General features: G+C 42.6%; 1 protein-coding gene across 4 annotated transcripts in view; it reads right to left on the minus strand.

Moving 5' to 3' along the window:
• SOGA3 (SOGA family member 3) overlaps window positions 1-26171 on the minus strand; it is a 52176-nt gene that overhangs the window by 3886 nt on the left and 22119 nt on the right. For 3 of the 4 annotated variants that reach the window (XM_053285832.1, XM_053285828.1, XM_053285836.1), the window contains exons 6-9: window positions 23568-23639; window positions 21293-22468; window positions 16726-17084; window positions 1019-1122 (exon numbers count right to left, since the gene is read on the minus strand). In XM_053285832.1, the coding sequence (XP_053141807.1) occupies window positions 16974-17084; window positions 21293-22468; window positions 23568-23639 (1359 nt within the window). In that variant the 3' untranslated portion in view covers window positions 1019-1122; window positions 16726-16973. The remainder of the gene's footprint in view (window positions 1-1018; window positions 1123-16725; window positions 17085-21292; window positions 22469-23567; window positions 23640-26171) is intronic. The other variant, XM_053285841.1, reaches the window with a different exon arrangement.

Here is a 26171-nt window from a genome sequence, read left to right on the forward strand (position 1 = left end):
TGGGTCACTCCTCAATTTTGTCCCACATGCTCAGGCTGGTATTATGGTGGATAAATTCCTTAGAGAACCTCTGCTCCTTTCCTCATTTCTGTCTCTCCTCTCTGATGATCCATTCTTCCCTGGGAGATGAGAATTAGGCTTCAGTCTTTCATATTACTACACATAGTCAGTGCAAAGGGCTTGCTTGAAGAACCTGAATATTTTTAAAGGTAACTTCTGCAATTATAAATGAAAGCCTTTTCTTTTACAAGGAAATAACTACCATCCATAGTGAGGCATGGTGTTCATTTGCCTTGGGGAACAGCGTCTGTCCTTTTGCTGTACCAACACTTTTTGACATGCCCTAGACAAGGTCAGAAGCTCAATACAGCAGTAAACTTTATGCAAACAATCAATGCCATCTGCATCAGCTGAACTTTCCTCTCCCTCCCTTTTCTGCAACAGCTTTCCTTTAGTTTTTTTTTTTTTAAATGCTGCATAGAATCTCCAGCGTTATTCTCTCCTTTTATTCTGCTCTCTGCACACAAATACACGTACAAGTCAAAATAGTTTGAAATAAATACCCTTCTGGGGTATGGAAAGCAGCTTCTAAAAATAACATGCAGTGACATGAGCCAAGGAGGTGTTATGTTTTAACAGAGATGAACAAAAGTGGATGCACAAGGCAGTTCAGATAGGCAGAGCTTTCGTCTGACTTGCAAGCAACTCAGCCATTCAGATGTGCCAAATTCTGAATACGTGCTACAAAATTCTCTCTTGTTGAAAATTTTAAAAGTCAAAGTGTAATTAAAAAAAGAGATTCTCATTCATTTAGGAAAAGCACAGTCTTTCCTTAAATAATCCATTTCTTACTAAGATGATTACTGACCTACATTTAAATTAAAAAAAATCTAGACAGATGTTTAAATAACCCCTGGATACAATTTTTAAGCCATCTCATTCTGAATGTATTGTTGTTGACTTCAAATGAAGCTAAAATAACAGGGAAGTATAAAATAAAAATAATAAATCAACCTACCTTTTGTAGAGGAGGATTTCTTCAGAAGTATTCGGGTACAAATGCAAAATAGGAATGAAAGCAGTGAGGTGGGGAAAAGGCTTCCAGTTCTGAAAATACTGATCCTTTAGAGAAAAGAAAGTAATCAGTTTCCCAGTCAAGGCAGCCTTTAGAACTCAATTAGATCAACTTTGCAACTTTTTGCAAACTGAAAAACAGTTCCGTTTAGCATCATCCCAGCAGCTGGTTTCCATGTGACGTCAGCACACAGAGGATGGTTTTAAAATCTCTTCCAATCCCCAGCCCTGTAACTTTATATCTTCTCATATTTTATGTAAACAACTTCATGTCCAGAACATTTTTAGGTTTCATAGTGGAGCCCAGTATTTAAACCTTGCCAAAGCAGCCTGTGTAAATACTCAGCTATGACAATAGCTAGTTTAAGATATATATCTATATTTTATAAAAGACAGTTGTCTTTTTCTAAAGAGGTCTCCTTCAAATCCCCAAAAAACTATTTTGAAATCCCCAAAACTGTTTTGAATAAAATCTGGGCTAGCAATCTATCTCCACATATTTTCTCTCTTTCTTAGAACAAAATTACAAAGGAATGTTATATTAACAGACCATACAGCATTGCACAAATTATACATTTGTATCACAAACTCCATCTGAGAAAAGACTGAACAGAGTCGCACATAACAATCTTTCGGAATGCCTGTGTGATTCCCAATGACAGACTTGTATAATAAACTCTATGTGTAGCTGCCTTTGAAGATGGTTCCAACAGCTGCAGCTGGTGTGGAATGTGATGATCCCACCTCATGATGGGTGTGAGTCAGTTGGAGCACATACAAACAATAGACTCCACTTGCTGCTTATTGCTGTTATATCAGCTCAATGGCTCTGATTTAAAGAATTCACAGTTGGGGTTCCACAAATTTTCTTTATTTATATTAATAATTCCTTTTCTACTTGACAGGATCTTCAAAGTGGTTAAATGACTAAAAAAATACAGCACAATAGCAGCAAAAATAAACCACAGAAGAAGAGCCAGGTGGAGCATTAAACTAAGGCTAAACGCTTAGTAAAATAAAAAGGTCTTAATAGCCTCTCAAAAAAACTTGAAGCATGGGGGCCTGAGAAAAGACCTGCAAGATTTGTAGTCTACAAAGGGAGAGGAGTTCTAGGTGCTGCTACCAAAAAGACCTTGTCCTGTCTGCAACTCACCATGCCTCTGAACGGGACAGGTTCCAAGGCCTATGCTGAATCAGTGGACAGTGATGGGAGAAGACACTAAGGCTGTTCTTAAATGCACCCTAACCCAGACTAGGGAAGTCCAGCCTGGGTTAGGCTGCACATGAGAAGGCTGAGATAGGGGCCAATCCTGGTGGGGCAGCACCACCTAGCCCCATTTAAAAATCTAGCCAGGTTTAAAAGCTTGAGTGAGCCCTTAACCTGGGCTCCGGGATCATGTGTTCACGGGAGCTATCTTTAGCTCCAGCTGACACAGAGACAGAGGGGCTATTCTCATGATCTGCAAAAGTTGGGCTAGGATTGCCTAGCCCAATTTTTGCAGATCGTAAGAACCACCAGGCTTGGCTGCGAGCCCGGTGGTTCTAGAGCGGGTAACCCGCTTAAGAGCCCTTGCCCTAAAACCAGGTTTGCGGATCAAGCGCAACACAAACCTGGTTTTCTAGATCGTGAGTAGGCATGGCTTTGTGCCATGCAGAGGGGGCATGAGGAGACCCCCCCGGAGAAGAGGCAAAAAGTCGCCTCCCGGCTCCTTGGGTCTTGCCAGCATGCCCAGCGCACTTGTGCAAGGCATGCTGGAGCTGATTGGCCCCCACTCCCCCCAGCCCCGTCACGGAGCCAGCAATCGTGTGGGCTGCCAGATTGGCCCACTCTCCCCGCGCACTCGAAGAAACCAGGTCTCACTGATTGTGAGACCCCATCCAGAGTGTCACCTAGAGCACCCATCTCCTGGGGGAATCCTCCAACGCATCATGCATGTCATGCAGTGCATTGTGGGATCCCCAGAGGCTGGGATGCATTGTCCCAGCCTCCGGAGCTATGTGCCGCACCACACAGCACTGCTCATCTGAGAGTGCAGTCTGCACCCCCAGAAACAAGCCCTCACTCATCTGGGGTAAAGGTTTTTGGTCATAGTTTGAAAAGCACAGCTTTCGTGGATAACGGCTGATCATCTTAAAGAAAAATCACTTTAAAAACAATGATAGTGTAGTCTATAACCAGCTATAGTTATAGTTATCTCAGTCGCTGAGATAGCTGGTCGTAGAGTGATCTGGTAATCCATGGTTATTATGTCATGTAATGAGTACTGTATGGGGTTGTGGTTATGATATTATGTATGATGTATTTTATAGAACTGTGTTGCTTTGTATGTTATTGCTTGTATGCCGCCCTGAGTCCTATGGGAGTAGGACGACATATAAATCTAACTATTAAAAAAAAATAGTTGATGTTTTCCAGCATCCTGGGGCCCACTTGTTTAAATAAACATAAATATTGTTTTCAGAATTATTCCTGTCTCCAGCCTGTTAGGTTTCCATAGGTGTCTAGTCAACTATGTACCTCTTGTGGGTGCAAAAAATTGTTCTAAGTGACTGGAAATAATTAGAAGGTTCCCTCCCCCCGCCCCGCCATCAGGAGTCCTTCGCTACACTGACAGGAAATTTTATTTCATTCTGTGCTTTAAGAACAGGAAAGAGTGTATCTGAGGAATGTTCTGTCAATGATTTAAGCTGAAGGCATTCAGGGTGTAGCTTTGCTCTGAACAATGCTTTGTTAGTATAAAGTATCGGAAGAATATTATGCCAGGAATCAAAATGAATGCTCACTGTAACTTCTGGGTGTCATATCCAATAGGTATGATTATGATCAGGGCTCAAGCCTACTGTTGGGAACTGGGGATGTTTTATATAACAAACATGGCTTCAGCTGCTGTGCCACCACTGACCATCACACAGACAGACCTACAAAAGCCTCTGTTACAACACCAAGAACTAAGTTCCAACACCAAGTTCTAACACCAAGAACTAAATTGAGAAAAATCTTAAATTAGAATGTTTAATCAAGGCTGCTATCTTAAACAGCTTTGCTTGGTTATAAATCTTATTGAAATCAGTCTTTTTGATATCTGAATATCATTCATGCATTCATGTAAAGTTAGAGAAGTTTAGAGAAGTTAGAGCATTCATGTAAAGTTAGAGAAGTTTCTGTCTGGGAAGTGTTAAAATGGAAGACAGAGTTGGCCTCCTCACAATCTACTTTGTTTGTTCTTTGCCCTTCCAAATATTTTGGTGCCACCACCGCCTTTGACTACTCACAGCTATCATTTGGAAATGTGAAGAGATTTGCACCAGCTCCTATGGCTTATAGCATTGTGTGATTAATGGGCAAGGCACAGATGACAAAAATCAAGGCTTCTGCTGGGGAACATAAATGTGCTCATGTGCAAGGCAAACGCCCAGGGAAGTCAAGTGCAATTATAATTCCATATTAATAACAGTAATATCAATGGACAAAAATAAGCTTTTGCTTATTTTTTTTGAAGTTTTTTGACACTTCAAAAAACAACTATAAACAAAGGGACAAACATCCCTTTTTCACACATCAACTATTTAGCTGACTCCAATGAGCACTTAGGAAGGTTGAAAGTTATAATTCAGGCCTTGTTTACAACCAAGGTTCAGATTCTTTTCAGTAATTAAGAAGTCCATCTGATTGTGTAAACAGGAAAAACTAGGGCCAATCATGGTAATGCATTCTAAAGAGGCATGCTTGTACCCAGATTTTTGGTTGGAAAATGGCACGAGGATAAAAAGCTAAATCTTCCTCCTCACGTGATGTCTCCCTATCGGGATCAGCCCCCAACCACCACAGTTGGTGAGGTTTTTTTGGTTGGGGGTGGGGGTTGGTGAAAAATGAAAAGGCACTCTTTAAAATGCATTCCAGTGAATGTCTAGTTTGGTCCCATGCAGATTGTTCACACACCCATTTCAGTACATGGTGCCGGTGGTCATGGTGATAGCCATGATGGGCTTAGTTTTTCTCTGAGTCATTTCTTAAAGATCATGAGTAGACAGGCTTTAACCCTACCCTACATGGGCCCTCCTGTGGAAAAAGGCCCAATCAAGATGCTATTCACCCCAGGGGGTGGTGGAAATCTATAGGTACCAATAGACGCTTTCTTCCAGTGTAAATAGTATGTGGATCATACTCCCATGGATCAAGTCCAGGTGGGAGTATGGTTTAAGTCCCCTATGGTCCCAATCCACAAAAGACCCAAGCTGGCTGGTTTTTTAAATTAACTAAATAAAAACCAAGTCAGCCGGGACTGATAATGCTTTAAAACACCATGAAGCTATTCACACGCACAGTGGAAACCGGGCTAAGGAAGCCCAGTCCGGTTCCCACCACACCTGTGAACCAGCTGGAGCCACATGGCTCCCGCCGGAAAGCCTGCTTAATCCCCCCCCACTCTTAAATGAGGTTAAATGACAAGCCTCCCGGTGTTGGGGGGCTCCCCAAAATGCCCCGTGTACTAGCGCGTGGACTTCTGGGACCCCAGTGCCCACCGCCCCAACCAGCTCTGCGATGGAGCCAGTAATTGTGCGGGCAGCCAATCCAGCTGCCCAGGGCGAGCTGCGAGTGGCTCATCTGCGCCTGCTCATTGTCAAGCCCGCTCTCCCCACAGAACCCTCTTAGGCTTTCCACACAGATCATGTGGAGAGCCTTCATGTGAAGTTTTGCCCTAGCTCCCTAGATGAGAATCAACACTGATGAGGCTTTTCCTGTGGCCATTCCATGCCAAAATGGTCATGTGAGTAGTCCCTAAGTTTTGCAATTGGTGCAAATAATATAGATTTCTCAACACTGCATGATATGTTTTCTTCTGAATAATCCTAGCTGCAAAAGGTACAAGTGTCTATGACATTAGAGAGAAACATGTGTGCAAAAACAAGGTGTGAAAGGTCTTGGGTGTGGGGTGAGAGAATTCTTCAAGCATATACTTTCTCCTCTTGGATCACTGTAGATAAAGCCCCTTCTTTTTTGTGACACATTAGCTGCTTCTGCTCCTATTTGTTCTAGCTTCTCTGCACAGTCATAGACTAGAGAACTCCAGTTGTTATTTACACAAAAGCTGAGACTGTGAGGCTTCTGGATATACTTTCAAATTCTGCAGCATATTATATACCGTATTTGTATTGCTCTGCATAATTATGTTCTACAACAGCAACTGCAAGTAAAAGTTCAACAAGGAAAAGTACCATCATCAGATAAAATCCACAGCAAATAATGAATCTGCCATACAAGGTCTTCTAGAATAATGCTCCAGATCTCCCTAAGCAAATGTGTCCATCTGCCAAAATACTTCTCAAGTGCAAGAGAGGTGCTGTCACAAAGTTGAAAGAAATGTGAAGTCAACAGACTGAGTTTGGGAAACATGACCTTTCAGACAGCTCCCAAAACATATCAACACACTAGGAAGAGCAGAAAGGAAAAAGCTTGCAGAACGCAGAGTTAAGGGCCATTTTGGCATCAGCAGCAAGTAGGCCAATTCTCATCTCAAATTGCCTCTAGCTGCATGCATGAAAGTTCCGAAAAATTGAACCATGGTACAGATTTCAACCATCCCTACCTTCTGATGGGCACTTGCTAGTGTTTATATAGCATGTCTCACTTGAAATATATTACTGTAATTGTCACATGTTTATGCTAAGCACATGAAGTGTCATTTGCTGGTAAGCATTTTGTATCTAAATACAGAAATCAGTCCTGCATTTCATTTTCTCTTGTCATAGAAGCAACATAAAGTTAATCCAGTCTATTCTAAGGCAAGCACAGGAACTGGAGTGTGATGTTCTGAAGGCTCTGCACATGTTGTAAACAACTCCTGCAGGTCATCTACAGTTCATCTTCGTTCCTTTTAATGTTGACACGTTTAGGCAGTGTTTCAGGCAATTTTTCTATTTTCCAATGGCTGAGTATATTTCAGCTTCACAGCAACACCTGCTTTCTTCTGCTTCTGAAGTGTTGGCGACAAATGTCACCAGATCCTTGTCTTCTAATATCTGTAATCAGTAGCTCCAGGCTCAGATGAAAAAAAATATCCCTGCCCTTCAAAGAGAGTCTTCAAATTGTCATTTCAACTTATTTGCCGTAGCAACAACATATCAATATGTTCTACAAACCATTTTCATGATGTATTTCTCTTTAAACTTGTACAGTTTCAATATGTTTGGGGGTAAAGCAGACAGTGACTTACAGGAAGAAGCAAGAGCAAACAGAGCTACCTGTTTTTAAAATTGTTTGGAAGGAACGTGTAAGTTAGCCTAGAGGTGGGTCAGACTTAAAAAAAAAATAATAATTACACAAATGCTCTCAGTTGTCTCCATATGCACATTCTCATTATTAATCTATAGTCTGCACGGTTGAGTATTCTAAGAGCCCAGAGTGACAAGGACCAGCAGATACTCCTTTGTTTGCCCTGGCCTAGGTTTACGGTCAGTGTTCTCCCATTGTTTCCTAGCTCTAAGATGGTCACAGGCATGTCCACTGACTTTCTAGAGTAACTGTGTTCAGGCTGCATCATACTAAAGCAAGCACTTTAGAAAGTATGTGCACAAACTATTGCCAGATGCCAACTTGAGGATGCTACTCTGAGATTTTAGTGGCAGATATAAAGGAACATAAATTTATCATATTTATATACTTCCTGATTGCTAGATAGATAGATAGATAGACGAGAAAGAGAGAGAGAGTTGTACATTATCCAAGTTACAATTAAAACATTTACACAGAATAAAAACAAACAATTAAACAATTCACAGAGTAAAACAAACAGTTTAAAATTAGTTTTAATTAAAAGTCTGAGAAAAGACCTTTCTTAAGGGTTTTTAAAGCAATCAGAGATGGAGAAGCTCTTGTTTTGACAGGAAGTGCATTCCAAAGCCCTGGGGCAGCCACAGAGAAGGCCTAGCCTTAAGACGCCACTGGAAGAGCCAGCGGCAACCATAACCGGGCCTCCACAGATTATCTTAATAGATGGCAGGGTTCATGATAAAGGAAGCACTCTCTTAAGTTCTCTGGACCTAAACTGTTCAGGGCTTTATATAGGTAATGACCTATACTTTGCATTTCACTCCGAAACATAGCATTAGCCAGTACAATTCTTTCAGAATCCATGTTATATGGTCCCTTTGGGTTGTCCCAGAGACTAACCTAGTTTCCGGACTTTGTACAAAGGCAGCCCCATGTAGAGTGCCATAAAATAGTCAAGCCTAGAGGTTACCAGCATATGTTTTAAGATCATTTACCTCCAGAAATAGTCGTAGCTGATGTTATCAGCCAGAACTGATAAAAAGTGCTCCTGGCTACTGCCTCATCCTGAGAAACCAGAGAGAGTTTGGAGTCCAGGAGCACTCCCAAGCTATGTACCTGATGAGGTTACACTAATGGGGAGTGTAACCCTATACAGAACAGGCAGATCTAAACTATCTCTCAGGTCCCTATCCCTCACAGTCATACCTCTGTCTTATTTGGATTCAACCTTAGTTTGTTATCCCTCACTCAGCCCACTACTGCCTTCAGGCAGGCATTTAGGGAAGTTATGCCATTTCCTGATGAAGCTGACAGGAAGAAACAGATTTGGGTGTCATCTGCATATTAATAATAATAATAAGGTTTCTATACTGCCCTTCCGATGGATCCCTGTCCCCAAAGAGCTCACAATCTAAACAGAAACATCAGATAGACACCAGCAACCAGTCACTGGAGGTACCGTTCTGGGGGTGGAGAGGGACAGTTACTCTCCCCCTGCTAAATAAAGAGAATCACCACGTTAAAAAGGTGCCTCTTTGCCCAGTTAGTAGAGGTTATATTGATAACACCCTGCACCAAATCTCCTGATGATTTCTCCCAGCGGTTTCATGTAGATGTTAAAGAACATTGGAGGAAGTATGGAGCTTTGCGGAACTCCATACAGTAACTCGAATCTACCCGAGAGGTGGGAACGGAACCACTGTAGATCAGTGCCACCCTCAGGCTAGGGATATGCACAGAACTGGTTCTGTGCACTCCTGGGGGGGGGTTGCTTTAAGGCATGTGGAGCGTGTACTTACCTCCCCCACAACACTTCCCCCACCAGTGCTGCTGTCAAAATCATTTGCGTGGGGTGGCTGTATACCCCCTTGCCGCTCTGGTCAACGTAATAGCACAAGTGGCTGGCATGCATGCAAGAGGGTATAGAGCCGCCCCATGCCCATGCAAGAGGGTATAGAGCCGCCCCGATTTTGACAGCAGCGCCGGGGAGGTAACGACACCCTCCCCATGCCTTAAAGCAACCCCCTCCCCACCACCGAACTGGCTCAAATGCTGGTCTTTCACAGACTGCCAAACCGGTTCATGCACATGTCTACCTCAGGTGACCCAGAAGGACACCACGGTCGATGGTATCTCAAACCTCTGAGGGATCTGAAAGGATCAGCAGAGTCACACTCCCTCTGTCATTACCTAATTGGAGATCATCCATCAGGCCAACCAAGGCAGTCTCAACTCCATAGCCACTTGAAAGCCAGTTTGAAACAGGTCTAGATAATCAGAACTTTTCAATATCATGTGTTTAAATCTGTTAGAAAGCAGTGACAGAGGAAGAGGGGTGAGGCAAAGTTGCACAATGCAGACATCATAAGGCAGTGCCTGCACAATAGCCAACAGCCACATTTGATGAGGTCACTAGGTTGTGTTCCGTCTGGTCACTGTTCATTACACTGGAATTGCATGCAGCATAACAATATTATGTGTGTGTCTGTGTACACACACAAGCGTAAGGGTGGAGAGCTCAAGAATTATTTCTTCTTCAGCCACCCATAAGACCTGGAGCTGGTCTTTCAAGTCGTGAGCTGGAGACCAGATTTACTGGCTGTACACATTTTTGTAATCTTGCAGCCACATTTGTACAGCCAGTTCTCAGCTTCACGATCACAATACTTATAATGTTATAACACTGTTGTAACATATAAAAATGTTATAAAACTTATGTTCTCAGTATCTTGCAATCGGATTTATTAAATTACACATTTATTAATATAAGTTTAAAAGTTAAAACAAATAACCCAATAAAAGTAGTCAGTAATTCAATATACTGTACAATCATAGAATTTAGTATGCCCACTAGCTCCACAGAGTTCTGTTTTCAAAAACTGGTCTATGGCTATCTACATCACCCCCATACTAGATTGCCAGTGGTGATACAGAGAACACCACTGCATTCACAGGGCGTGGGAGTTCATAGATCTTGGCTACAGTAACTATCACTATAACCTAGAGCTGCACAACTCAAATGCCCTGATAGGCCAGAACCATCCACAACTTGATGTGTAGGGGCCGAAGTCAATTTTTAGCAGATGGCACATATTTCTGAGAAAAGATGCATATAATGGCACTATAAGGCAGTTTCCAGCTCCTAATGATGATGATGATAATAATAATACCGCCCTTCAAAAAATGGCTCAGGGCAGTTGACACAGAAATAATAAATAAAAATTAAGATGGATCCCCATCCCCAAAGGGCTCACAATCTAAAAAGAAACATCATATAGACACCAGCCACAGTCACTGGAGGTACTGTGCTGGGGGTGGATAAGGTCAGTTACTCTCCCGCTGCTAAATAAAGAGAATCATCACATTAAAAGGTGCCTCTGTGCCCAGTTAGCAGGGGTCCTATGTTGCTCTTGGATGCCTGGGGGCCAGTAAAATAGTCCCTGCAGGCCGAATCTGGTCCCCGGGCCTTATGTTGTCCAGGCCTGCTATAACCAAATATGACGGAGGTAGTTGCATTTGCTTTCCATGTGCCTGCCCCATTCAGGTCTAGAGAGGGACTGGGAAGTTGCAGAGACTAACCAAGCTGTGCACATGTGAACCAGGCTGGGTTGGAAAGTGCCTGAAGCAACAGAGAACGGGGAGCTAAGGCAGAGGAAGAAAGAGGATCCTGCTCCCTTCACTCATCCACACCTTTTGTTGTGGTCCAACTCCAGCTTTGTAAATGAATGGAAAAGACATCAAGATAAACAAATATTGCTACCCCATCACAACAAACAAATGAATATTTACATACCACTTTTCAACAAAAGTTCCCAAAGTGGTTTACATAGAGAAAACAATAATACATTAATAAGATGGCTCCCTGTCCCCAAAGGGCTCACAGTCTAAAAAGAAACATAAGGTAGGCACCAGCAGCAGCCACTGTGATGCTGTGCTGGGGCTGGAGAGGGCCAGCTGATGGATAGGGCCATCACATCAAGTTTCACCCTTCATTTCAAATATGGAACAGCAGCAGGTGTTTTCAGATCTTTATTTAGGCTTTCTGAAGGGCAGTTAATGCGAGCCTGGGACCTTGTTTTGTCCTAAAACCACCCACAAAGATCTGCAATTATGAAGCTGCGGCGTGATCTCATATTATTAAAAAACTGCACTGAAGTCTGACATTGCATGGATATGGGTAGAGGATCCACCCAGACTTAATGGCATCTTTATTAAGGGAGAACCACCATCACCACCCTGTCAAATTACAGTTTTATTTCCAGTGCAGTTCTAACATTAACTTTTAAAATGTTATGGGTTTGAGTCAGCAACTCTTAAACTGGCTTTTTCCTCTAGGGAATGATGAAAACTGCAGCAAAAAAAAATTCAATCTAGTGCAAGGAATTTATATGACAAGCTTTGGCTAGAAAGGATTCATTCTCATATATATATATATATATATATATATATATATATATATACATACACACACACACATATATATATACAGACACAGACACAGAGACACAGACACACACACACACACACCCCTGCACTGCAGCTCCCTACAAATGTGGCCAAGGGGGGATGTTGCCAAGCAATCTTGCTGAGTGAAGGGGGTGGGGCGGAGAAAGAAAGATAAAAGGCTCTGTTACTCAGTGCTGTGCCTGATGACAAGACAACTGGTCACCACATATGCAGCTGCTAGAGATGACTGGTCCAGCTAATATAATTCAATCTTCAGATAGGGGTCTTTCCCAGCCTTTCCTGAAGATTCCAGGGATTGAACCTCAGACCTTCTGCATACAAAGCATGTGCTTTAGCACTGAACTATAATCCTTAAAAGTTTCAAGCAAATGCAGGAACTAGACATGCTTCACAACAACAATTGAGCATGACCAGGAGCCAGTTGCTGTGGCTCCACCGAAGGTCTCTGCAGTAGTGTGACCAATAGTGCAGCAATTTCCTCAGCTAAACCATTATTAAAAGAAGGTCACTCCAGCCCCACAGTTGCTCTCCCTTGTTTCCAAACAAAATGGCTCCTTTAGGGATGCAAGTTAATAGGTAATGCTGTGTATAAGTAGAATCTCAAAGAGATAGAAGGAATACTACACATATATAATCAAGATTATACCATTAAATGCAATGTCTTTTAGGGCTGTAATCCTAAATTAGATTTCTAGGAAGCAAGTGAGACTTCCTTCTGAGTAAAAGCCACATGATCAGACATATGAATTTCCTGAACATGAGATGGACAAATCTTAGCTATATTACACAACTCATAAACTGCCCACCATTTCACCTACATAGAAGAAAAAGCTTCACATATTCATCTTTGGTGCACTTCTGTCTCTATAGTACTCCCCACCACACAGGCAAGTATGTGTGCGCACAGGTTAATCACCAGAAATGTCTTAGTACAGTTAAGCATGATTTATCTGTTCAAATGTGCACGTGCTTGCAAACTGGGAAATGCTACATAGACAGGATGGAACAAACCAAAAGGAAAATGTTGAGACATCTTTAACCACAAATAAATGTTCATACTTACGAATTGCAGTACACCTTGTGCTTCAAGACATTCAGTGTTGCACAAGTAGTAGTATTATATCTAATAAATTCACCCTTTTGCCATCTAAACCATAGACATCTATACAAATAGTTTGACCCATGCATTTTGTCCAGTAATGTGTAACTGATATAGTATGGCACTTCACAGACAACCAAAAAGAGCTACCAAAATAACAAGCAAAAATAAACAAATTCAAAACAATAATATAAGCAAGGTTTTGTAATGAAGGTAAAGGTAAAGTGCACCATCGAGTCGGTGTCGACTCCTGGTGACCACAGAGCCCTGTGGTTTTCTTTGGTTGAATACAGGAGCCAGCATGGTGTAGTGGTTAGAGTAGTGCTGGACTAGGACTGGGGAGACCCGAGTTCAAATCCCCATTCAGCCATGAAACTAGCTGGGTGACTCTGAGCCAGTCATTTCTCTCTCAGCCTAACCTACTTCACAGGGTTGTTGTGAAAGAGAAACTCAAGTATGTAGTACACTGCTCTGGGCTCCTTGGAGGAAGAGTGGGATATAAATGTAAAATAATAAAATGATAATAATAATAATACAGGAGGGGTTTACCATTGCCATCTCCTGCACAGTATGAGATGATGCCTTTCAGCATCTTCCTATATTGCTGATGCCCGATATAGGTGTTTTCCATAGTTTGAGAAACATACCAACGGGGATTCGAACCAACAGCTGCTAAACACCAATATGTTTCAAATAACCCTTTTCCAAGTGTGATAATGGACCGGGTCTCACGATCAGTGAGCCCAGTTTTTACTGGTGAGCGGGAAGCCCTGGGCAGCCGGATAGGCTGCCCACACGATGGCCGGCTCCGTGATGGAACCGGCGGGGGATGGGGGAGCGGGAGCCTCACGGCCCCCGCAAGCCCCAGTATGCCCTGAGCGAGAGCACAGGGCATACTGGGGAGACCCCTGGAGCCGGGAGGTGGCTTTTCGCCTCCCGGCCGGGGGTCCACTCATGAATAGGCCCGGCTCGAAGGCGTGGCTACTCATGATCCTAAAAAGCAGGTTTGCTGGAGCGTTCACTCTGCAAACCTGATTTTTAGCAGGGGTTCTCGAGCGGGTTACCCGCTCAAGAACCACCAGGCTCGGCATTGGACCCGGTGGTTCTTACGGTCAACAAAAATTGGGCTAGCCTCTGCTAGCCCGATTTTTGTTGATCTTGAGAATCGCCCCAATGTTTTTCTATCCCGTATCACTTAAAGACTGGGCTGAAGTGCAAGTTCCCAATCTTCACTGGAACATACCTGAAGTTATTTGCTGTAACTGATTCACAATGCTTGTGGGATCTGGTTAATTATCACTACTGGCCCATATGATGCACAAGGCAACAAGGACATTCCTGAATGGCCAGTGCTGCTGTGTACATGGAAACCAGTCCTGCCAGTGTTGCAGGAGTACAGTGGTACAACTTTTTAAATCAGGGCACCCATGCTTGTACAGCACTGCTTACACTGAAAACAATCTATGTTCCACTGCACAAGTGTGGGTGCCCTCTTTTAAGCAGATCTGCAACTGCACTCTTGCGCAACACCACTGGGGCTGGCTTCCACGTGCACAGCAGCAGCAGCACTGGCCAATCGCAAACAACTGTATCACATTGCACATCATCTGGGTTACTGTCTCTAACAGAGAGAGGTCTATGTTTATCTGACTCAACCAATGCACATTCTTCATAAAATATCATAAATGTTTGTTAGGGACAACAATCCTCACCAAAGCAGCTCCACAGACAGAAGCAGTATTGTACATTGGTCAATCCTTAAATGTGTACCACATTTACAAAGCAGCCACAATCACTCTTGCATCCAAGCATACTCTTCTGAACAACACTAGACACTTTGTGCAAAAATCCCTACTTGAGCAGGATGTGATGTTTTCTGCGACATATGCTGCAATGGCCAGCTCCAGTTATTCTGGCATGCGTTCATCAGAAGATGTGTCATGAAGCCATACCACTACCACTCAGAGAGTGGCCCAGAAGTTCTGGATTAGGGTAATGTGCGGCAAGCTTCTACCCTATGGAACTTACAGGCCTGGTGTAAAATAGTGACAACTTGCACAAATAAGACCCCAATTTCTAATCAAGGTCTGCTTCTGTGCAGCCACTTAAGGTGAACGTAACCAAGGTGTGTTCTACAGTTCCATCTACAAACCTGAAGAATCCCTGAAGAAGAGGAATATCCCTTTCCAAGAGGAATATCTTACAGTTACCCCTTCAAGATGGATGGTCACATTTAGAAAAGGGACAGGATATTTTACGTCTTAGTTCACAATATAAATAACAAAAAGAATCATTTTGGGTAGTTATATTAGCTCTGATAAGGTATCCAATGGGTATACTCAATCCACATTCACAAGTGATGTGCAAGTGACATGAAAATGGCATATTGTCCCTAAGGTTTCAGTTTCTGAACTTTCTGAATACAGTGGATTTGGTATCTCATGCAGGAAACATTAAATTTGAACAGAGGTCTATAAGACTGTTCTATTTTAATTACTTAATATGCACTCATTCTACTGTTTCTCCAAGTAGGTCTGTTTGTATACAAGCATATTAACACCATCACTGAGTATGGGATCCCTCATAGCTTCTCCCAAATGTCAAACATACAATGAGCATATATAGGGTTGGGTGGCATCAGATACCTGTGACATCACTGTGGAGAAGGCCTGAACTGCTTGTGATCCCTCAACCCGAAAGCAGCCCACCATCCATATGCTAAATATGCCAGGAGGATAAACTTTGCCAGGAGGCTAAGCCTCTTGTTTCTGCTGCCTGCCTGGGGTAGCAAAATCAGGAAAGCTGTCAAACATCTGGTATGCTACAACACATGGCCAATGGGCTGCACTGTGCAGGTCTGTTATGGAAACTTACACAATTAAAATGAATCTGTATCTGCTGTGAACGGCATGCTTAAATTGTACCAATATGCTTTCTAGATGTGTTTTAACATTACCTATTCAGTCTTGCTTTCCCCTTTATCCAGGGGTTCACAAACTTGTGTCCCCAGATGTTAGACTTCAACTCCCATCATCCCCTGTCATTGGTGATTACAATAGGGGAAGACAGGAGTAGTAGTCCAACAACATCTGGGCACCCAAGTTTGAGAACTCCTGCCTTAGTCCAACCTAACAAATCAGAAACTGAGTTTCAGTAACATCTCTGAGCAGGATGAGGAAGGGCCAGACACAGAGGCGAGATATGCCAGGGAGCTTACGGAATCCAGAAGGTGAAGCAGATGGTTCCATCGATAAGTAATGGCCTGACATCAGATGAGAATCTTGCGTCATTTTCTTCTCATCCCATCTTTGGTCACCATACATCATTATTCATACAATTCTGACATTTACCTCTATTTCATACCGTTTTCAATATGATCAAAACCATAAGCTACTGACACATTAAAACAGTTAGTGAGCCAGAGGTCTGATCCTTAACTTGGGAGCTCTCTATTCAGAATTCCCAATGGATGTCGGTCAAACAGCTGTTTGCTCATCTCACCTGTCAGGAGTAGAAATGAAGCAAACTCCATGCAGAATTCTTTTTCTTTCACAACTCCTTTTCTGAACAACTCCACTATTTCTTATCCATACAGAATAAAAATACATTTGGACAACACAGATACTAGTGGGTTATGGGTGGCTCACGGTTACAATATAGGCGTTCCCATATACTAGACACTTCCTGTATTCTAGGCTTTACTGCCAGTTCTTTGAAGCCAGCTCTCAGCACAAAATTTGCAGTTACATTTCTATTCTAACTAAACATAAAAGTGAATTTAAGAAAAATAAAGGGCTGCTGTTCATATGCTTACCTGGCATTTCTTAATGAGCACAATTCTGCTTTAGTTGTTGAGATTTTGTTGTTGCTTGCTTGCTTTTGTAGTCTGTACTGTGGCATGTGTGGTTTGGTTACTCTTCTTGCAACAAGTAGTCTTCAGTGTTTTTACAGCAGTGATTACTACAGAAACTATAGTTCTCGCACTTCTTATCTTGGAGGATGGACAAAATAATACAAACTGAAAATAAGACTACAATGAATGGTAAAATGATGAAAAAAGGTCTACAGCACAAAGAACAGTGTGAAAAGGAAGACAAGTTTAAATATCGTTGTGTAAGAAAGGGATGAAAATAATACAAGGATGAGAATAAGTAAAATGATAGGCTGGAACATCTGGGAAGGTAAATACAAAGACAAGATAATGCTGTATTAATGAAACAGCAAACTTAGTGTTTCAAGAGACAAACCAGCAAGTTGGACCTGGTCCTGTCAATATTCAGAATGAAAGGTCCAGCTGGCTTTAACTCGTCAGGTTCTCAGAAGAAGCATCATTATTGCTTTCGTCTTAAGAGAAACAAACGCTAATCAGTGAATATATAGAAGTTCTCTTTGAAGTTAAACAAGATCTCCTTGTGCCTAATACAACTGCAAAAGGTTTTACAAGAAAATGCTGTCATGCTTCTTAGTTTGGCCAGCTCATGAAAAGGAATTTCACTTTTAACTTTCATCGACTTCATTTGCATAACTCAACTGAGTTATAGTATCTACGATTTACTGACAGGAGGAAACAAAAATCTCACTCAGTGTGTACTGTGGCATGATTTACACCATTTTCAGCTGGAAATTCTGTTGCTATGGTGATGCATTGGGCCTGAATGTGCACCCTTCTACCATACAGATGATGTAATGTGTGACTTGAAGTGCACATGCAAACATCTGTATTTGCATACACCCAAATCCAATGATCTTTCTACCCCATTTGAGGGGAAGGGGTAGTGGCAATAGGGCATAGGTGTATATGCCCCACCCCACACAATACATCATGTATGCACGGGCCACAGACCCACAACATATAAGGGGATTCCAGCTGGTGATTGTGTGAACCATTCCTGCATTAAAAATCTTAATGAGGAAATCCTACATGCTAATGGGCTACAACCTTTAAGGTAACGGAACAAAAAATGTATAATTTATCATTAACATTCAATACTACCACCACAGTCTAGAGAACCCAGAGTTTGCATGGAAGTTGCCGCAAGGAGACACAGAGTGCATACTAGAAGCTGGTTTGCAGAATTCCATGGGAATGTCATGAAATTCCAACTATGTCTTGGATTACTAGATGCACCCTTCTAAGCCCACAATGGAAGTGACACATCCAAAAACCTGATCCATGTACAACTACTTATTTAAAAATGCACACTCGATCCTCTGGATTGGGGCTAGGGATGTGCACGAACCGGTTCGGAGGCCGTGTTGGAGGCCTCCGAACCGGTTCGGAAACGGACCGGTCCGGCGGTCCGGCACTGGGGGGCGGTCTACCTTTAAGGGCGTGGGGGTAGAACTTACCCCTCCCGCCACTCTTCCCCCTCTGGCGCTGCATTTTAGATTGTAGTTTTCGGGGCAGCAGCGTTCCTCCCTGCCGCCCCTGCCCCCGTCGTTGCCCGGAAGAAGCAGTAATATGAGCACGCATCCCGAAAACTTCAATCTAAAATGCAGCGCCGGAGGGGGAAGAGTGGTGGGAGGGGTAAGTTCTACCCCCCGCCCTTAAAGGTAGACACACACACACCCCAGTGCCGGACTGCGCCGCGTGGTTCCATGCACACCACTAATTGGGGCATATACGAATAAATGAAATGAACCATGGAGTTTCAGCTGCTAGCTACTAACTTCTGTGAATCAACAGGACTTCTCTCTTTCTAAAGTCAATAATAGGAAAATGAAAGGATGGCCCCAGTTTTCTGTTCATAACCGCTAATATTTACAGCAAGAATGACTACAAGAATGATTTTATAAGGATCATTACAATGATCTTTTAAAGATCCAAATGATTTTTAAAAGCAAAACTATCTATAAAGGCAGTTCAAATTAATAGGATTACTTTTATTTATTTGGTGTAGTTCAAGTATCTGAATACAACTTATGTAATGTTTCGTTTCACAATGCCTCTCAAAATGATTCCTTTGGATCTGTTTACATAAAAATGTAATGCAAGTACATCTCTGCTAGCTCAGACCAAAGATACATCCATTATTCTGTTTCCAACAACAGATAGCTAGGTGAAAGTATAATGGCAATAGTGGTCTCCTACTACTCATTCCCAGCATCTGGTACATGGTGATATACAACCTTCAAACATAATCATTCTATTTAGCAATCACGACAAATAGCCTTTGACTATATTTGACTAGTAGGCTTATCATCCATCAATTTGCCCAATCCTTTTAAAAGGTCAAAGCCTGTGATCATTACCACATCCTTTGACAGAAAATTCCATGAGTTAACCATGCATTCTGTGTATAAATAATTCCTCCAGACTAGTCTGAACTACCTGCCAATCAATTTGCTTTGATGCTCCCAAATTCAAATATTATAAGAGAGAGAAATGTATATCAAAAGAGGCCACCCATACAATTTTCAGCAGATGGGCCTATGAACTAAGTCTAGGTACTTGAAACAGGGGTGTAGCATCCATTGGACAAAGGGGGACAACTGTCCCTAGGCCCACAGGGCCTGGAGCCCCCCCTCAAGGACTCTTAGCCAGCCCCCCTTGCCTGCTGGCCCTCTCTCCTGCTTGCCCTCCAGCTCACTGGTCAGGCAAGCTAAGCAACCTGCAAGCTGCTGCAGTTCCTTCAGTCTCTGCCTCTCAGCTGTTCGGCGGGTGGGCAGGGCTTCCAGAGAGGCCTCCATGCAGGTCTCACTGAAGCCTGAACTCTAGTGCTGGCTGGCTGGCAGGCAGGCAGGCAGCAAAGAAGGAAGGAAGGAAGGAAGGAAGGAAGGAAGGAAGGAAGGAAGGAAGGAAGGAAGGAAGGAGGGAGATAGGGTGGCCTGCACTGGCTATTCTTGCTCACCACAGCTCTGCCCAGCCTTTAACTCCTCAGGCTTAGTAATGGAGGTTTGATGTGGATTCCTTTTTGTGGTTATTCCCTCCTTCTTGGATATTCAGGGATTGGCTTGCCATAGGGCTTTGATATGGTGGGGGGGGCATGTAGGGCAGATTGAGAAGAGACTGAATATTTAATCTGAAATAGATTGAGGGATTTGCTGGTTCTTCTTTTTAAAAAAACACTTTTTAAATAACCATCCAAAAAAGTCCTATAAGTGGCTTGTTTCACGGCAGAACATTCCAAAATTATCTGGAACTGAAGCCTCCTTTTAGACCATCATTCCGCCCCCATATGGAAGAATCTGCCCTTTGCCTTCATAAAAAAACAAAAACCCAACCCTTTCTTCCCCAGTCATCACCTGGAATGACTTGGCATTGTGCTTTGATGATTGAGCAGAGATGTAGGGCAGGGTGGGAGGAAAATATATATTTAAATTGAGGTGGATTGGATAAATCGTTGGTTTTAAATATTTTTAATTTTAAAAAACCATCAAAAAAGTCATGTAAATGGCTTGTTTCATGGCAGAAAATTACCAAGTCCTTTAGGTTTCATTGAAATGTACTTCCAGCTAAATGTGGTTAGATTTGCTGCTTGAGGCTGCAACTCTCCACACACTTTCCTGGAAGCAAACTTTACTGAATTTGTTAAGATTTCTGAGAAAACAAACATAGGATCACACTGCATGGTTGAAAGTTTCCTTTGTTAATCAGCAGCGAGGGACCCATTTTAAAATCTTGTCCCCAGGCCCACTCCAACCTTGCTACACCCTGAATGGTTATACTTCACAGGTTCATCTACCGGCAGGAATGATGTCAGAACTGGCCTAGAATTAATTACTCCATGCATCAGGATAATCAATAAAACCCTGCATGATATCAAATACATCTTGTGTATTTGAAATGGCAATTATCCAAACAATTTAGATGCCCTTTCTTGCAAGCCAGTTATATAAATGAAGCCAGTTATATAAATGAAGCTATCAGATATTTCTCAGCATGCAATAATTTTTGCCATATTACTTCCTCTGTTTACTTATGCAAGGCTCTCTAAACCTTAGAACTACTGTTTTAACAGTGTCATATTTTGAATGATTCCTTTCAACAAGAGTTGAAGGAGAAGCAGTATTGGCTCTGCCCACTGACTGACTCTCAAATGTGAACTGCACTAGAACCTTTGGCTGAACACAGCCACTCATCAGTTGCCTAGCCCTACTCTAAACTTCATGCAAATGAAACTTATTTCCCTAACAGGTGGTAGTGTTGTTTTCTTTTCAACAGTGATGTTTTGCTTCTGCAGTCCTAAAAGCCCAGTATTAGGATTAGGCTGTACACTACTACTTTGGGCACTTAAATTTATGCATAGAAATTCAAGGGACATGTCCTCAGTTCTATATAAGAACTCTGAGAATATTAATGTGTACATATAATTGAATATCCATACCATATATTGGGCTGGAAACCTTTTGCCTATATGGCTTATTAAGTAAAAATCTACCTGACTCACTGACAATGGTTCATCTGTACTTCGATCATCCGAAGACTTTGGAACTTCTAGTCTGTCAATGAAGGCCTGGAGTTCTTTTCTAAATGCCTTCATCTGGGCATTTATCCGATAAAGAAGTTCGTGCTCCCGTATCCTACTGCCATCATCTTCATCATCCATAAGTCCAAACAGGTCCCCATTTGCCACATAAATTCTTGCCTCTGTGATGATGGTGCTTGTGTCTGAAATCAGGCGGTCTATTGTCTTGCCCAGGCGTTCGGCTTCACAGCGGATGTCCTTCATTTGTTGCCTATCTGTGAAGCTTTTCTGCCACCCTGACGGTGTCGGATAGAAAGATCTAGTAGGGGTCAGGCAACGGATGTTGCGGACCTCCTCTGAGTCACTTTCCCCACCAATGGGTCCTTCTCTTTTGCGATGTGGAGGACGAGAATCATCATCACTTTCTTTTTTCCCTGCATCGCTCTCAGCATCACTGTCTCTGGGACTGCCCCGTATCCCCAGGTGAGAGGCCAGATCATAGCGCTGCATGTTGGACATCAGGACTCTATTCTCATACTGAAGTTGCATGACTTTGCCACTGAGTTCATTGATCTGCATGCGGGCAGCTTTCAGTTCTTCTTGAAGGGCTTCCGTCTTGGCACTATCATGGTGCCTTGAGCTGTCATGGGCCCCAGATTTGTATTTGTATTTGTTCAACTCTGTCGTGATGCGCTTGTTTTGTTCTTCCACATCTGCCAAGTTTCTTCTCAACAGTTCTGTCTCATCCTCAACTAGCTGCAGATGTTGTCGTAACTCTGAGAGAGATTCACTTTCTTCCCTCATGAGGGGGTTGGCTGACCCTGAGAAGTCATCTCCTCTTAAGTCATCAAGCTCTGCCTTCAGCCCCCTGTTTTCTACTTCCAGTTCCACTATTTTCCTTCCCAGAATATTGGCTTCCTCTTCTACTAACCTCAGACGAAGCTTGAGTTCTGCTTCTCTTGTGGTAGGTGGGCCTCCAGCTTCACCTTTTGGTAAAGGACTGTCTAGATCACCATAAAATGATCTATACTTTTGCAGGTCATGTTCAAATCTGTCCTTTTCCTTGTCTATTTTGGCCAGTTTTTTCCTCATCAGGGCAGCCTCTTCTTTGACAAACTGCAACTGGCATTTCAGATCTTCATTGTCCTCCTCAAAATAGGAAATAAATATTGGATAGTTATTTTACATACAAGTGAGGTCAAAATCTGGCAGCTACACAAAGAAAAAAATGATGGTAGCTCTGCTGAACTCAATAGTATTCTCATTAATCTAAATGGAAGCAAGATGCCAAATTAATCCATATTTCAAACATAAAACACCGAAGTACAGCACCCATAGGAGCCTCACCCCCACATAAATGTGCTTTTAAACTATACCCCCCAGTCTCCATCTAGCATTCATCTGCTGAGTCAAGCTCTGTACTTGGGGAGAGATTCTTCATGACTGAAAATGCTGGGTAACAAGCATTCCCAATTGCTGCAGGGAAACACTATGTGTGTGGATACCAGGGGACATAACTGAAGAGAGTGTTGGCTCAAGAGGTGGCATTTGCCAGTACACTACAATGGACACTGTACCTGGGTACTGTGTGCAGAATTTTAATGGTGTCTAAATAGGCACTAAATCTACAATAAAACCAGAACTAGATACATTGCAAACATTATTGTGTGACCTGAACCAAGGTACTCCCCTTAGCCTACTCAACAGCATGAGATAATACTTTAAATAGTTTTAAGTGGTTTTCACTTTAATCTGTTTTATGTTGTTGTAAACTGCCCAGAGATGGAAGTTTGGGGCAGTCAAAAAATTTGAAAAATAAAATAAAATAAATACTCAGCAAAGAAGAAGAAACTAGGGCTAGTGTTTTTACTGAGGGCCATTTTATGGATTATACAAAGTTTGGCACCAAGTATACATTCAAATAGGACCTACAGTTAATTACTACTCCTTAAGAATGTATCTGTACAATAATACATATTTAAATGTGTTTGCTGCATTCATATTTTATGTAACTGATGCAGACTTAAAATGTTTCAGTTATGTGCAGAGTGTCCCCATTTGTACATTGGAACCAATGCCTCTCGAGTCTCAGCTAAAGACTCAAGTCCTTCTTCATAATCTGCTTAATTATCAAAAGAAAAGACATCAAAATAATAGAAGTGTTGTTTGTGACATCTCAAGATATGGAAGTATTTTTATAATTGTGCTGAACGTTCAAAAGTAGTCCAGGCTTTACATTGTAGCCTACCTCGGTGGGTGTCTGCTGTGACTTTTTTTCTGCTTTCTGCAAGTCTTTGCTTCCTCTTCTTTTCATAGACTGCTAAAAGGACAAAGAGCAGATTTTGCAGCTATTTGCTAAATGTTCATTATAGAACACAAATCAATTTTTAAACTGCCATTTAAGAACATGAAATCATTTTAGATTCCCTCCCTCCCACCAAATATTTGTGGCTCCACAATCCAGAGACATTTTCTCAGAACAAAACCAGAACACCACTATACAATTAAATGTAAAATAATGCTCATAGTTAGGAGCACCATCAAGAGTAAAACATTTCACAAATGCACAAAAAGCCTCCCAAAACACCTGGCGTTAGGTACTATATTCAGCCTCAGTTCTGTACTGAGGCTAAATATTGGAGGATTGCCTCCTCCAATAAAAGCCTGCCACTACAATTATTAATAGTACCCTCCTATGATAGCCACTATCTGGAGTGAAGCGGGAACTGACCAAGTCTTCTTAGTTAGGGATGTGCATAAACCGATGTTCATGCAGAGGTTTGGAGCCAAATTGGTTCGGCGCCACTGGGGGGCAGGGGGGAGTGGCGAGCAGGATCTTTAAAAAGGAGGAGAGCAGGCCCTTACCTGCTTTCTGCCGCTGCATGCAGCTTCCTGCTGTGTTGGCGCTACCCCCAAGAACCTGTGCTTGGCACTAGCATGCATATGGCATCCTTGCATGTGAGAGTCAGCATGGTGGTCATGGTATTGCTGACCATGCAAATGGTGCCCAAGCATGCACGGATGCCATGTGTGTGCCAGCAGCGCACATGGTGTCTTGGGGGTAGTGCCATCACAGCAGGAAGCTTCATTCGGTGGAGGAAAGCAGGTAAAGACCTGCTCTCCTCCAGATCCCACTCGCTGCTCCCCACAACCACCACCCATCAGTGCTGAACTGGTTCAGCTCCAAACCTCTGCACGAACCTTTGTTCATGTACATCCCTAACTGAGAAGAATTCATCCTCGTAAGGACCTGCTCTCCTCCTTTTTCAACCTCCGCTTGCTGCTTCGTCCCTACCCGGTGCCACTGAACCTGTGCATGAACCTCGGATCATGCACATCCCTAGTTCAGTTGTAGCTCCCATTTTACGATGTATTCTTCCCCCCGGGAGGCTTCCCTGACATCCAACTTGATAGTCATTTGATGCCAGGCAAACACTTAAATCTCCCCCAGCCATTTTAAGTATTAACTGTTGACCACACTGTTTTAATTCTGCAATTCTGCTATTTTATTCTGTTGTATTGTTCTTATGATTTTTTTTTGTAATGGCTTTCTTGTAAAGCGACAGATGGGGTGACAATTCCCAGGTCTACTGCCACGCTCAGGGCTGTCGAATTGATCTTGGGAAGGACTTGCACCTCATCACAGGCAATTATCATCTGTGCATTTACTTGAGATGAGGAGAAGCTAACTGTACTCTGGAACGTGAGTGTGGCCTCATGGATTATATCTGTTGACTGGCCAGTGGTATGCAGTGGAACCTGCAGGGACTCCTCCCTCCAATCAGGTGTGTAAAATGTTCCAATATAAGAGCCCACTGCCTGCGGGTCTGTTGAAAGGGCTTCCATAGATGAGTGGCAGTCAGAAGTGGAAAGTGATTCACTGTCAAGAAAAACAGGAGTGGCTGCAAATCTCACAAGTTTATCACAAAAGGAATTTTCATCCTTGGTTATGATTCTGTAATATATGCATTTTCAAAATAAATTCAATGGATGTATTCAAAGAAGCACCTTTATTCTGAGAAACAGCTGTCTTCAGTCAGAGATATCGACTTGGAATTCTGTCTTTTGACTGGATCTCTCATACATTCAAATATTTTCCTACCACACTTCTGTAATGTGATTTAAATGAATAGTGAACAATGGTACAGAACACTAGAGTTTTTCTTCTGGTTTAACCTACTAATATAAACAGAAAGGTCTTTAATCTTAATGCTGCTTCTGAAAGATTATCAAGCTTGAACTTTGAAAAGCCTCTAGGGAAAGAAGTTATATCATGCAGAGATCTCCTCACTACCACCTCCTCTCTTCTAGGAACGCTTGTTTGAGAGGCTTGTTGTAGGAAGAGAGGGTGGGGGGAACACCAGCCAATTGCCTTTTTAAACAGACTAGATTCACCTGCACTGGTCCCTCACATGGCATCAAAGCTGTCAGGACTGATTCCATAGTCAACAGGATCTGTGGTGCCTGTACGGAAGGCATGGACAAGATTGACAATTATGTGTAGCTGGATTATCCAAGTGGGAGGATAATGGGAGAAGGATGGGATCTCTAGCTTCCTTTGGTCACACAGCTTTACCCATTTCATGTCCCTCCATATGAATCAAAATATTTCCAAAATGTGAGGCTCAAATTCTGGCAAGTCTCTCACCAGAGGGAACTACACAGAACACCACTCTATACAAAACAGCTAGAATAGACAAACGAGTACCCTACTCAGCTTCTCCTTTTATCAGAGGCTCACTGCTGCCACACTGATAAGGATGGTGAAATGCAGCCTTGGATCCAATCTTACCCCTGAAAAGGAACTGCTAGCCAGTTCCATAGTCTCAGCCTCTCTTTGTATTCACACACA

The sequence above is a fragment of the Hemicordylus capensis genome, chromosome 1 (assembly GCF_027244095.1).
Source record: "Hemicordylus capensis ecotype Gifberg chromosome 1, rHemCap1.1.pri, whole genome shotgun sequence".
In the NCBI taxonomy this organism is placed as follows: Eukaryota; Metazoa; Chordata; class Lepidosauria; order Squamata; family Cordylidae; genus Hemicordylus; species Hemicordylus capensis.